General features: G+C 32.5%; 2 protein-coding genes across 3 annotated transcripts in view; one reads left to right on the forward strand and one right to left on the reverse strand.

Annotated features, from left to right (window-relative positions):
* Positions 1 to 5,874, forward strand: part of LOC111701782 (cadherin-23) — a 29,104-nt gene extending 23,230 nt beyond the window's left edge. For both annotated transcript variants that reach the window (XM_023473198.1, XM_023473199.1), the window contains 8 exons: positions 378 to 561; positions 680 to 988; positions 1,381 to 1,508; positions 2,656 to 2,738; positions 2,817 to 2,877; positions 3,573 to 3,680; positions 4,073 to 4,167; positions 5,023 to 5,874. In XM_023473198.1, coding sequence (XP_023328966.1) covers positions 378 to 561; positions 680 to 988; positions 1,381 to 1,508; positions 2,656 to 2,738; positions 2,817 to 2,877; positions 3,573 to 3,680; positions 4,073 to 4,167; positions 5,023 to 5,126 — 1,072 coding nt within the window. In that variant the 3' untranslated portion in view covers positions 5,127 to 5,874. The remainder of the gene's footprint in view (positions 1 to 377; positions 562 to 679; positions 989 to 1,380; positions 1,509 to 2,655; positions 2,739 to 2,816; positions 2,878 to 3,572; positions 3,681 to 4,072; positions 4,168 to 5,022) is intronic.
* A 548-nt stretch (positions 5,875 to 6,422) lies between these two features.
* Positions 6,423 to 13,316, reverse strand: LOC111701786 (uncharacterized). The gene is made up of 8 exons (XM_023473208.1): positions 13,245 to 13,316; positions 11,937 to 12,063; positions 10,788 to 10,864; positions 10,695 to 10,725; positions 10,512 to 10,591; positions 9,660 to 9,794; positions 9,230 to 9,282; positions 6,423 to 6,656 (listed from the first exon to the last, which is right to left on the reverse strand). Exons 1-8 carry the CDS (start codon positions 13,248 to 13,250, stop codon positions 6,569 to 6,571), a joined length of 597 nt encoding a protein of 198 aa, XP_023328976.1. The 5' UTR covers positions 13,251 to 13,316; the 3' UTR covers positions 6,423 to 6,568.
* Between the last annotated feature and the right edge of the window lie 662 nt (positions 13,317 to 13,978).

Consider the following 13,978-nt stretch of genomic DNA (forward strand, 5'->3'; position numbering starts at 1 on the left):
GTAAACAAGATGGGTCTGTACTTAGTGTACACCCTTACAATCAGCTAGGGTCCTTACCATAACTGACGCGGTTCGCCCTACCATATGATTATACATGCTTTGCAGACGGGTACTTCATTTGAATAAGATATATTTGTCTGAAGTACATGTACTGCGTATACAATTACCTATTCTGAATATTTCATATACAAATGGAGTACCCGTCTGCAAAGCGCGTTATATCTCCTTTCTATTCCTTACTCCCTGGTCCTTACAGATATTTATGCCTTTTGATCAAAAGATCATTTCTTGACTGCGTTTTTTTTAATCAGTAAGGGAATATTTAGATCTATGTTGTTACGTATGAAATATATCTTAAATAGTTTCATTATTCTCAGGTGCTTTAAACCTGGTGACAAGGGACTGCTCTCTCAAAGGAAGAAGTATGATAAAACCAAGTTGGATGAAATCCAGGTTAAAATATTTGTGTTGGATCAGGACGATAATAATCCACAGTTCAGCAAGAATAATATCACACTCGGGGTTAGGGTTAACTCACCACTATATACAGAACTAACACAGGTATTATTATTATTATTATTATTATTATTATTATTATTATTGTTATTATTATTATTATTATTATTATTATTATTATTATTAATATATTTTTATTATAACTATTATTTATTGGTTTCAGTTGACCGCTATTGACCCTGACCCAGCAGCTAACCCTGTTGTCTACTCTATCCAGAATGTATCCTACTTTAACCCTAAATCTAAATATAAGAAACTAAATATCCTTGACGGAGTGTTTATCGTTGATCCAACTACAGGAGTTCTCCAGACTAATCGAACCTACGGCAAATACTCAGAAGGTTACTTTGATCTGACTGTCAAGGCTAGCAACACACCGGACCCGGAACGCGCAGATTATGCGCATCTCAAGATATTTGTTCTTCAAGATACAGATCTAATGAAGTTTGTGTTCGATGATGACCCAGTTCAGGTGAATTTGTTAGTTTTTTTAACAAAAAATTCCAAATTAAAGGAACATGTTGTTATAATATTAGTTTCAGTTAAAGTGGGACATGTCCGATTCACAGCTGTTCTCTTTCTAAACCTTAATCTCATCCATAATATGGAAATTGTTGCTTTTTTGGCGGACAGGTTTTATTACGACAATTTCTCCCATTGGTTTTGCGAAAGTCACTTCTTAGAAAAATCCTAATTTAAAATAATACATTTTCAAGAAATGTTGATGGAAATACATTCTTAATCAGGCTTTTCAGGGTACCGTTGGGAATCCGACATACAATATCGGGAGTTACTTGAATAACGTCTATAGTTCGTTTATTTGAACCATTGTTTACAGTCTCTTTAACAAATCTTATTTTGAAGGTTTCGAAACATATTTCTGAGATAAAAAGTGATCTTGAAGCAGCATTCACTCTTCCTCTCTCCATCAACATCTACGACACAGAGTTCTACAGCAAGTACGACGGGAGCTTGGACTTTGGCAGAACAAGGTCATTCATCATCATAATATAATAGGCTTAGTTTAGCTTAAGACAACGATGGTCAGCGTTTATATCACTACAGGGAAGACGATTTTCTATTTATGTTTTTATATCTTACAAGCTTTTTGGAAATTACAAGTTTACGAGTAAACAAAGAGAGGCTCTTAATTGACAGCTATTTTATTTTTTATGTTTTTGATGTATCCAAGCTGTTTGAAAGTTTGTTAGGTATTTAATATAAATCGAAAGTCGTCTTCGTTGCATTGAAATATACCAAGACGACTGTACACTACAATACAATACAGGATTACCCCAACAAGTATGATATTTCAAAGACGAAAAATATTTTAAAATTGCACTGTTGTTTCATCATCCTTTTATTAACATAGAGAAAGCCTACAATGAGAACCAGAAAACTTATGTGGTTTTGCCGTTACAAAGCAAAAAGTTTTACTTTTAACTTATTAAATTAACTATTCCGAAAAATGAATCTGTATACATTGCACAATTGCTGTGTATAATGTTTATTGATGTGTTCAAAGTTATAACTCGAGTCTAAAAGTCGTATTCCTGTTCCGATGTTTTCTGGTTCTCATTGTATGTTGCAAATTAACAAATAAAACCTTTAAATCGTAGTATTTATAGAGTCAAGGTCATCATTAAAGTTTCATTTTTTTTAAAACCCTGTACAGTGTACACGTTATAAACATGGATCATAATCAATCCACTATTTAAGTTAAAACCGTAAAATAACGATTTATTTTCTAAGCTCGAAATAGAAATTAAAAAATACAACAACAAAGATATTTAAATCATTTTCCAAAACTGTAAATAATGTTTACTATCTCTGACTGTACAGATTACAAATAATGTTTACTATCTCTGACTGTATAGATTACGAATAATCTTTACTATTTCTGGCTGTACAGATTACAAATAATGTTTACTATCTCTGACTGTACACATTACAAACAATGTTTACTATCTCTGACTGTACACATTACAAACAATGTTTACTATCTCCGACTGTACAGATTACAAATCACGATCCCAGAAAGCATCCCACAAATATTTGTATAATTATGTATATCTAAATCATGGAAAACACCCAGATCTTAAAAAATTTTAACTTTAAATAATATTGTTTTCTGTTTAGTTCATGTTTTCAAGTTCTGAAGGATAATGACGCAATTCAACTTAATTCTGTTCAAACTCTCTTCGATACAACTTCAAATCCAGGTAAATATTTTAACGACCTTGGTTCGAAGATCAAAATTTAAAAAAGAACGACAATAAATAAAATAAATTTGTTTACAGGATTAAAAGAGAAGTTGGATAAATATCGTGTTATCAGTGTAGAACGATGTGCTAGTGTCAGGTATAATAATATTGTGAATTTGAAAAATAAATCAAATTTTTTTCCACGGGCAACGCCGGGCTCTTCAGTCTAGTATTCCATATATAAATATATATATGTATCTAAATAATAAAAAAAGACATTCATATATATGTTGCGTATAGCCGGCCAAACGGCTGGACCGATTATGCTGAAAGTTTTTGTGGACACTCAAGGGTAGCCAGACGGTGTTAAATTTTAAAAAAATCAAATTTTTTTCCCACGGCCAACGCCGGGCCCTTCAGCTAGTACCCAATAAATGTAAACGTTTATTTTTTGTGACTCTGTGAAAATGAATAATGATACTTATAAATTATGAAACATCTTGCAAACAAACTTATCAACAATTGTATGCAACAATTATATGCAACAACTACATGCAACAATTACATGCAACAATTACATGCAACAATTACATGCAACAATTACATTCAACAATTACATGCAACAATTACATTCAACAATTACATGCAACAATTACAAGCAAAATTTACTTGCATGCCTGTGTACATATACGTTACGGATAACTATTTAATTTTTTATGAGTCAAAGGCTTTTGGGAGGACTTTTTATTTATTTTTTTAGGTTTTTTTTGGAGAAACACATTGAAATATTAGTATATAAGTATTGAAAGATATTCCTTGTCTTTTAAGAAGCGTAAAACAATTTATATTTAGATCCACGTATAAGATGAGTTGGGTTCAGATCTGTATACTTGTAATTGCTCTTTTCATCGGAGTTGTTGCATTCATTGCAGCCATTGTACTCTCCTGTTTATATTCGACGTAAGTTTTTTTTTATTATTCAGAATCAGAGTTATTCCTCGATTATATTCAGTTCAAGGTTCCATGTAAAATATATTTGATATGCCACTGTACAGACTACAGTGTACAGTGTACAGTTAATGTTCAGTGTTTATTATTGTCTATCAGTTTTTGATAAGTTCTAAAAAGGAAAAATTACAATCTTGAACTAAAATGATAATTGTAATTGCAGAAATCTTAAATCAAATTTTACCCACGGAGTCATGAAACCATTCTGAGAATTATGTTTCCGCTAAACTTGAAGACAACGATAGTTTTTTTTCCCTTCTATATATAACATTTAAGATCGCAGGAAATACAAAGCTGCGGGATCAATAAAACATTTTGAAGATTTTAAAATTTTTGTTATTAAGATATCGAAGACGAATTCGACGGAACAATATTCGAATAGTTGAAGCTCCAGTTCGAGCTTTGATCCCGGCATCCCTTCCTCCAGGATCAGTTATAGGTAGGTTTGACCCACGCACCCTTTTGTGGGATGTACAAGTTGGTATTAAAATGGTTTCAATTCCTTAAATTGAAGAAGATATTCTTGAAAGTAGTATTCTTATCAAAATATTACAAAACGTTCATCCTAAAGTTCCTGGTTAGCTTACAATTTCTTATAGAGTTTTTCCTGAATTCTTTACAAGCACTATAGATTAGTTAACCAGGGTGGTGTTCTTAATTAGTTAACCATACTTTTAGAGGTGTGCTTAATAAGTTAACCATCCTTTTAGAGGTGTTCTTAATTAGTGTTCTTAATTAGTTAACCATCCTTTTAGAGGTGCTCTTAATTAGTGTTCTTAATTAGTTAACCATACTTTTAGAGTTGTTCTTAATAAGTTGACCATTCTTTTAGAGGTGTTCTTAATTAGTTAACCATCTTTTTAGAGGTTTTCTTAATTAGTTAACAATCTTTTTAGAGGTGTTCTAAATTAGTGTTCTTAATTAGTAAACCATCCTTTTAGAGGTGTTCTTAATTAGTTAACCATCCTTTTAGAGTGTTCTTAATTAGTTTACCATCTTTTTAGAGGTGTTCTTCATTTGTTAACCATCCTTTTAGAGGTGTTCTTAATTAGTTAACCATCCTTTAAGAGGTGTTCTTAATTAGTAAACCATCCTTTTAGAGGTGTTCTTAATTGTTAACCATCCTTTTAGAGGTGTTCTTAATTAGTTAACCATCATTTTAGTTGGAGTTGTTTCTAGTTAGGTAACACTCCTTTGCTCTTGTTAAGCCTGCAAGCTCTACAGATGTGCTCCTAAAGTTAGATCATTTTCATGTTAAACCTTCAATAAACATATTTTTATAAATATAATTTAGGTCCCCGGCCCCCGTCTGCTGCAGGTTCTAATGGGCGTATTTATGAATGGCAAGAAACAGCTTTACCCATAGATACTGTTTCCTACAGGAGTTTACCAAGATAGTTCGTACAGGGCTAAACAGTGCTCCCAGTGCCACAGATTAAATCATTTTAAAATTGTATGTAGTTTATGTAAAATTTAAGATCGATCGCTATTATTAATATAGATGAAAAAGTTGTGCTATGAATACTCAATTAGGAAATTAAATCCCAATTAAGATTCAAATCCTATAACCCTGACTTCTACGTAATGATGTGTTTGTTTGTTTATTTGTTTAACGTTGTAAAATTTTTCAAAAAACAAAGATTTGTGTTTCTCTGTTCAAAACAAATTTACAAAAACTGTAAACGTTATTTCAAGTGCAGTCTCCATTTGTGCAGTCTTTCTATAATTCAATTGCGGTCTCGTCTTGCGGAGTTATGCAGGAGAGACAAGTTTGACACAATATGATATTTTTTTAATTGTTACTAAGATGAAAGTTAAAGTGGTTTAACTGTGTTGAAGTTACGTTTTCTTAAATGTTGATTATTTTCTGAATAATTTCTCTCTTGCTCAATTTCAAGAAACTGTAATGTATTTGAATTGTCCAATCTTTGCGCCATATAACGTTTCATATTTTCATATGCAGTGTTTCCCAAAATATTGATGTAAAATGTAGTTGAAAGCTACAATCAGTGTAAATTTGGGGTTGAATCCCATTTATTTTGCTTTGCCCTGTCTAATCTTTAAACTTATCTTAAAGTAGAAGAAATGTCTTCCTAATATGAATTATGTAGATTATAGACAATAAATAAAACTATTTTCCTAGAAACTTTGAAATTATTATATTATTAGAATAAGTACCAAGGAGATTGAACAGGTGGATTATTGGACCAAAGGAGACTGAACAGGTGGATTATTGTATCAAACGAGACTGAACAGGTGGATTATTGGACCGAAGGATACTGAACAAGGGGATTATTGGATCAAAGAAGACTGAACAAGGGGATTATTGGATCAAAGGAGACTGAACAGGTGGATTATTGGACCAAAAGGAGACTGAACAGGTGGATTATTGGACCAAAGGAGACTGAACAGGTGGATTTTTGGACCGAAGGAGACTGAACAAGGGGATTATTGGATCAAAGAAGACTGAACAAGGGGATTATTGGATCAAAGGCGACTGAACAAGGGGATTATTGGACCAAAGAAGACTGAACATAAGGATTATTGGATCAAATTAGACTGAACAAGGGGATTATTGAACTAAGGGAGAAGGAAAAAGATGATTATTGGATCAAAGGAGATTAAAAAAGGGGATTATTGGACTGAAAACGTATCCTCTCTTTTTAATATTCAATTTCCTACTAATCACAAATATTCCGATTTAGATGAAATTTAATAAAAAATTATATATAATTTACAGAAACAATGTTTATTTATCTAATCAACATTATCTTCATCCCTGTTTCAAAAACATATCGGACTCAGTGCGAGTTTATCGCTGGAACGAGTTGAACAGATTATTATGAGAAAGAAACACATTCGACCGAGTTTTCGCAGAAATCAACATGAGCTTCATGAAGAGGAGCAGACTTCAGGACTCGCATTATCCTTTAAAAAACAGGTTTAAAAATCGCCTGAGACTTAACTACAGGATTTGTGAAAGGAATTTTAAACGTAATTTCAAGTGACCCTCCATACAGAGGTTTTACAACGGTATCCTAGAAACCTAAATCTGATCAAAAAGGTGTCGTGTGTAGGGATCAGACAAACTTTGAAGGGTTTACCGTTCTATATCGGACATTGCATCCTTGAAATTACGTTTACAGCAAATAGATTATCAAGTACAATAAGTCGCAATAAAGAAATGGGCAAATTATACATGACGTCATAAGTGTCTCATTTTCTCTCATTAGTTGACATGTTTACAAAGATTAAATAAAAAAGTGTAAAAAAAAATCATTCAGATATTACAAACAATAGTCATCGATCATTTTTCGACGCATTTGTATATAGCTAATATTTCATAATATTTTTTTTTTTTTTAAATAATATTTCGCTGGCGCTGGATTTTCGAACATTCCTGGAAAATATGAAAATGACGTCTTCTTTTTAAAAATTCCTCGAAAAGGAATAAATATTTTCAAAATTAACTATCAGATCATAAAAAATACAAAAAATATTATGAAATATCAACTAAATTCGAATGGGTCGAAACATTATCGATGATTATTGGTTGTAATATCTGAATGATTTGTTTGGAATTAAATTGATTTTTTACGATCCGAGTTGAATGTTGCAACTTTCTGAATTTGTATGGACGCTACGTTCTTCGGTATGAGCTATGTTTAAAAAATTTCTCTTTATAGACGCAGCAGATAGAAGTAAGATGAGAATCGATCAAAAGCGCTTATTTATTGCCGTAAGCCTGTACCCCTTTTCATTTTTCGTAATCATTTTCCCTTTAATGGCGAGTATTTTTTTCAAAAAGAAACGCTTTGTAATGTTTATGTATCGGGTGTATATTTAAATATGTGAGAATTTAGGATATTGGTTTACGAGTGAATACAGTTAAACAAACAGAGTGTTAAATTACAGGAGGAAATAATCTGCATGCAGATAATATATTCTTGTACAGGGTGTCACAATAATCTGCATGCAGATAATATATTCTTGTACAGGGTGTCACAATAATCTGCATGCAGATAATATATTCTTGTACAGGGTGTCACAATAAACATAAGTATTTATCATAAATCGTCCTTGATCAAGGAAATGTGGTCATTATTTAAAATTGACTTTACACTATCAAGTATTCAGACATTTTGAATTTTATAAGATATATGATGAGCTATATCACTGTCAATTTCGTAAATATACATTGAGATAATAAGACTGCAAAAGCTAATTAATGGGACACCATTTATACTTATAAATGTATACTGATTCAGGGAATAGGTAAGGCTAAGTAATAGTCAAACATGGGGGAGAGGGTAGTTTTCTGTTTGAAACTCTAAGAAAAGAGGGAGGAAGTAAACCCTAGACGTGTGTAAGAGGTGGAGGGGGGGGGGTATTTTTTTGTTTGAAATTCTAAGAAAAGAGGGAGGAAGTAAACCCTAGACGTGTGTAAGAGGTGGAGGGGGGGGGGTATTTTTCTGTTTGAAATTCTAAGAAAAGAGGGAGGAAGTAAAACCTAGACGTGTGTAAGAGGTGGAGGGGGGGGTATTTTTCTGTTTGAAATTCTAAGAAAGCAGTGAGGAAGTTAATTAACGTTCTCATGATGAAGATAATAAACAAAATTAATACATGTGTGTGTAGATTGTAGAAGTATATAAACATATGTAATATGTTAATGATAAGGACATTTTAAGAAAAGCTGGGTCAAAGGGAGTGTTCGCGAAAAATGAAATGGGGTATAGGCTTACGGTGAAAAGTAAGCGCTTTTTATCGCTTCTAATCTTACTTCTATCTGTTGCGTCTATAAGTAGAAAATTGTTAAAAACGACTCATACCGAAGAACGTAGCGTCCATACAAATTCAGAAAGTTACAATATTCAACTCGGATCGTAAAAAATCAATTTAGTACCAAACAAATCATTCTGATATTACAACCAATGGTCATCGATTATTTTTCGAGGCATTTATATAAAGTTGATATTTCAGAATATTTTTTATGATCTGATGGTTACTTTCGAAAACATTTATTCCTGTTTCCAGGATTTTTGATAATGAAGACGTCATTTTCATATTTTCCAGGAATGTTCGAAAATCCAACGCCAGCGAAATATTATTTTAAAAAATCTAAAATTTTATGAAATATGAACTATATATTAATCTTTTTTTCAAATCTGTTTAGTCGTTTATTAAAATGTTGCTCTAAAATGCTCTTAAACTCTTCAAAAGTTAGGCTAAGCTTATATTCGGAAATGTGCTCAGTCTCTGTTCCGAAGATTTTTAAAGCAAACAAAATATATTTTAGATTCATGATTACAAATAACAACAATAACATATAGATAAAGAGAAATAAAATAAAATATTAGACCAACTGGTTCAAAGGTAAGCCGGCAATTTAGAGCAATATGTTTCATCTCCGACCTCCCCCCTTTCATGGGCATTTTACCTGCTAAATCCACATTTTAGTAAGCTTAAACCCTTAAACCCACCTTATACTTGGAGTTTAATACCTGGGAAATGTGTGTGCAACCTTTTCTCTGCAGTCCTCTGTGCTATCTTCAAACTAGAAGACAAGTTGAACAATATAATCTATTAATTTTTCATCATTATAATTTTAAAATTTAAATTCTTTTTATAAATAGGGTAACAAACTTATATTATTTTAACAGGTTTTAAGTAATAAACGATAGAACCTGCGGTTTCGAGTTTCTAAAGATATTTTTAAAACAGTTTTAGTTTTCCTGAATTGGACATTTTTGAACAATGCTTTCAAGTATATATATATATAAAAAAAACCATGTTGGTAAAGATATTTGAGTTAGCGACTTAGCCGGGTACAACATATTGTACTAGGTACCGTTTACAGTGTACAGGTTTCCTATCTTAAAAAATGAATATCTACAAAATTTAAATTTCTGAAAAGAATGTGACGCGGCAAACCTGTTGACAGAAGCCCTCATACTGCAAAGCATAAACAACATCTCCGATAATTATTGAATCATCATATGTGTACTTAGGAACAGCATCCATATAGTCAACACAGTCCTCACAGTAGGTAGTTCCTGTTCCCTCATCCTAGTAATAAAAGGTTCCTGACTCATATTCCTGTTTATAGTATGTTGTTCCTGTTCCTTCATCCTAGTAATAGAAGGTTCCTGACTCATATTCCTGTTTATAGTATGTTGTTCCTGTTCCTTCATACCAGTAATAGAAGGTTCCTGACTCATTTTCCTGTTTATAGTAATAGTATGTTGTTCCTGTTCCTTTATCCTAGTAATAGAAGGTTCCTTTAGTATATTCCCGTTTATAGTAATAGTAGGTAGTTCCTGTTCCCTCATCCTAGTAATAGAAGGTTCCTGACTCATATTCCTGTTTATAGTAATAGCATGTTGTTCCTGTTCCTTCATCCTAGTAACGGTAGGTTGTTCCTGTTCCTTCACCCTAGTAACGGTAGGTTGTTCCTGTTCCTTTCTTCTTCTTTTCCTCTCTATTCTTCAATACCTTTCCTCTATCTACTACTTTTCCTTTTCCTCCTTTTCCTTTAGTTCTAAATTGTTTTTGTTTTATTTTGTATTATTTAAATTGAATTCGCTGCAGAAGGGCCTCTCATTCAAAACAACCAACAATGGTTAGAGAGACCCTGACTAAACTAAAATGCAAAAATTGTGCAATTTAAATTGTTTTAAATTAAATATTTAGTCAAATATCTATCTATCTATCTATCTATCTATCTATCCTAGTAATAGTAGGTTATTCCTGTTCCTGTTAGAAATAGTCAGATATTATTTTCACCTCTTCACTTTGATCCTCAGAACAGTATTCTGAACAAAATGTTGAAGTTTTAAACCAGCCTTCCTCAGAGTTAAAGATGGCTAAAAAATATCTAGTCAATTTATCTTGTATTTATAGTTAAAATAAATTTCTTTTAGTTTTTAAAATTTTTCTTAAAACCTTTTTCTGCTTCATGATATTTACCTTTAGCAATTAGAGGCCAAACATCCTCCATCTATAAAATATAAATTTAACATAAAAAAATGCGAATATAAATCGTGTGTATAAATACGTGACCTCTGAGCTACACTCTGTGTAGTTAAACTTCTCAGCAACCTCCGCACAAACTGAATCCTTGAACAGGAACAACTGACCTATAAAATATACAATATACAATGTATACACCAGGAACGACTGACCTATACACAATATACAATGTAAAAAATACAATTTAAAATATTCAATATACAATGTACATCAGAAACGAGTGACCAATACACAATATACAATATACAATATACAAAATACAAAATACAATATAATATACAATATACCATATACATCAGGAACAACTAACATATAATACACAATATACAATATACCATAAACATCAGGAACAACTGACCTATAATACACAATATACTTTATACAATATACAATATACCATAAACATCAGGAACAACTGACCTATAATACACAATATACTATATACAATATACAATATACCATATACATCAGGAACAACTGACCTATACACAATATACAATTTACAATACACAATATGCCATATACATCAGGAACAACTGACCTATAATACACAATATACTATATACAATATACAATAAACCATGAATCATCAGGAACAACTGACCTATAAACAATACACAATATGCAATATACATTAGGAACAACTACCTGCACTTAATATACAATTTACATCAGGAGCAGTCAATTTAACATTAAATCAATTTTTTAAATGCAAGTTTTATAGTCTTGAAGTAGATTTAAAAAATGTATATGCAGACGTTGCATTACTCCCCATTTGAAATATCAATTTAAGAAAAAGAACCAAAGTCCTTGAAGTTAAAAGTTTACTCTTTGGAAATCGAATTCAGCCAAATATAACCTAACTTCAAGTAGTTATCTATGTTTGTTTGTTTGTATCCGATCATAACTTATAAACCACTTAACAGATTTTCTCCATACTTTGGTGTTCCTATAGTTTGGTAGAAAAGTTGAGGGGTTGACTTGTATAAGCAAAAATTTAGTTATCAGGCACAGCTATGTTGTCAAGCTATGTTGTCAAGCTATGTTGTCAAGCTATGTTGTCAAGCTATGTTATCAAGCTATGTTGTCAAGCTATGTTGTCAAGCTATGTTGTCAAGCTATGTTGTCACGCTATGTTGTCAAGCTATGTTGTCAAGCTAGTTTTGTATCTAAATGTACCTTGAATGGATTCGTCTCCAGTAAGAAGATCTCCTGCTAGTTTTGAAATCTTAGTACAGCTCTGACAAGATAGTTTAGCAGCAGAACTGGAGATTAGACCGGTCAGCACAATCAATACACTGTAAACCTAGAGATTAGACCGGTCAGCACAATCAATATACTGTAAACCTGGAGATTAGACCGGTCAGCACAATCAATATACTGTAAACCTAGAGATTAGAACTGTCAGCACAATCAATATACTGTAAACCTAGAGATTAGACCGGTCAGTACAATCGATATACTGTATACCTAGAGATTAGCCGGTCAGCACAATCAATATACTGTAAACCTGGAGATTAGACCGGTCAGCACAATCAATATACTGTAAACCTGGAGATTAGACCGGTCAGCACAACCTATACATTGTAAACCTGGAGATTAGACTGGTCAGCACAATCAATGCACTGTAAACCTGGAGATTAGACGGTCAGCACAATGAATACACTGCAAACCATGAGAGTACCAGGTCTTTGTGTCTCCTTAGAGCCAAGTAAAGACCCGGGTTTTGGATGGCCTTGAGTTCAGTAAAAACCAATCACCTTGGGTTTTCTCTTTTCAAGGCTTGGGTCTTCAGCAGCTCAAAAAACTTTTATATTTGTACATTTAAAATCTCGGGAATTATTTGTAGTGTCATATTTGATCAAAGGTATGAAATAAGCATACTATACAAATAATGTATCTACTTTCGAAATTTACATCTCCTTGTCACAGCTGAGCTGTTAGCTGGACCAAATTGGCTGATGTACTGCAGGTTATACAATCCCTTTACTTATGGATGTACTGCTGGTTAAACAATCCCTTTACTGATGGATGTACTGCAGGTTATACAATCCCTTTACTGATGGATGTACTGCAGGTTATACAATCCCTTTACTGATATATGTACTGCAGGTTATAGAATCCCTTCACTGATGGATGTACTGCAGGTTATACAATCCCTTTACTGATGGATGTACTGCAGGTTATACAATCCCTTTACTGATGGATGTACTGCAGGTTATACAATCCCTTTACTGATATATGTACTGCAGGTTATAGAATCCCTTCACTGATGGATGTACTGCAGGTTATACAATCCCTTTACTGATGGATGTACTGCTGGTTATACAATCCCTTTACTGATAGATGTACTGCTGGTTATACAAGCCCTTTACTGATCAATGTACTGCAGGTTATACAATCCCTTTACTGATGGATGTACTGCTGGTTATACAATCCCTTTACTGATGAATGTACTTTAAAATTGCCGGTTGAAGACAAATATACCTCCATAGTTCTTGAATAGATCAGAGAGAACTGGTTGAAACCAATATGTCCGCCATCTTTTATAGAGTTGTCTTGAAAAATATATATTCTTCCCTCAGAAATGTAACCTACTTAATCTTAGTTTCCTTATATTTGAAAAACTAGTTAAGTTTTTGAACACAATTTCATTTCAAACGCCAAAGAGCAACAGTTTTTCTGATATTTTATGTATATATTAACATAATATTTATATTATTACGAAATATTTGACTGAATTTTGATTTGAACCCCTGGTTAGTGATTAATCTGTAAACCTGTATTATGATAAAAAAAATGAAGACAGATCTGGTTTCAGGTTTGCATCATTAATGTTTATTCAGTTGGAGACATGATAAACTTCTGAAAGACAAACTTCTGAAAGACAGAAAACTCCTCAAAGACAGACTTCTGAAAGACAAACTACTAAAGACACTCTTAAATGACAGACTACTGAAAGACAAAATCATAAAAGAAAATCTCCTGAATAACAGGCTTATGAAAAAGAAATTTCTGAAAGATAAATTCCTGTTAGACAGCCTCCAGAAAGACAGACTTCTGAAAGACAGACATCTGAAAGACAGACTTCTAAAAGACAGACTACTGAAAGACAAATTCCTTAAGAACAAACTCTGAAAGACAGACTTCTAAAAGACAATCTCATAAAAATCTCCTGAAAGACAACTCCGAAAGACAGACTTCTGAAAGACAAACTCTTA

The sequence above is a fragment of the Eurytemora carolleeae genome, unplaced genomic scaffold (assembly GCF_000591075.1).
Source record: "Eurytemora carolleeae unplaced genomic scaffold, Eaff_2.0 scaffold477, whole genome shotgun sequence".
Lineage (NCBI taxonomy): Eukaryota > Metazoa > Arthropoda > Copepoda > Calanoida > Temoridae > Eurytemora > Eurytemora carolleeae.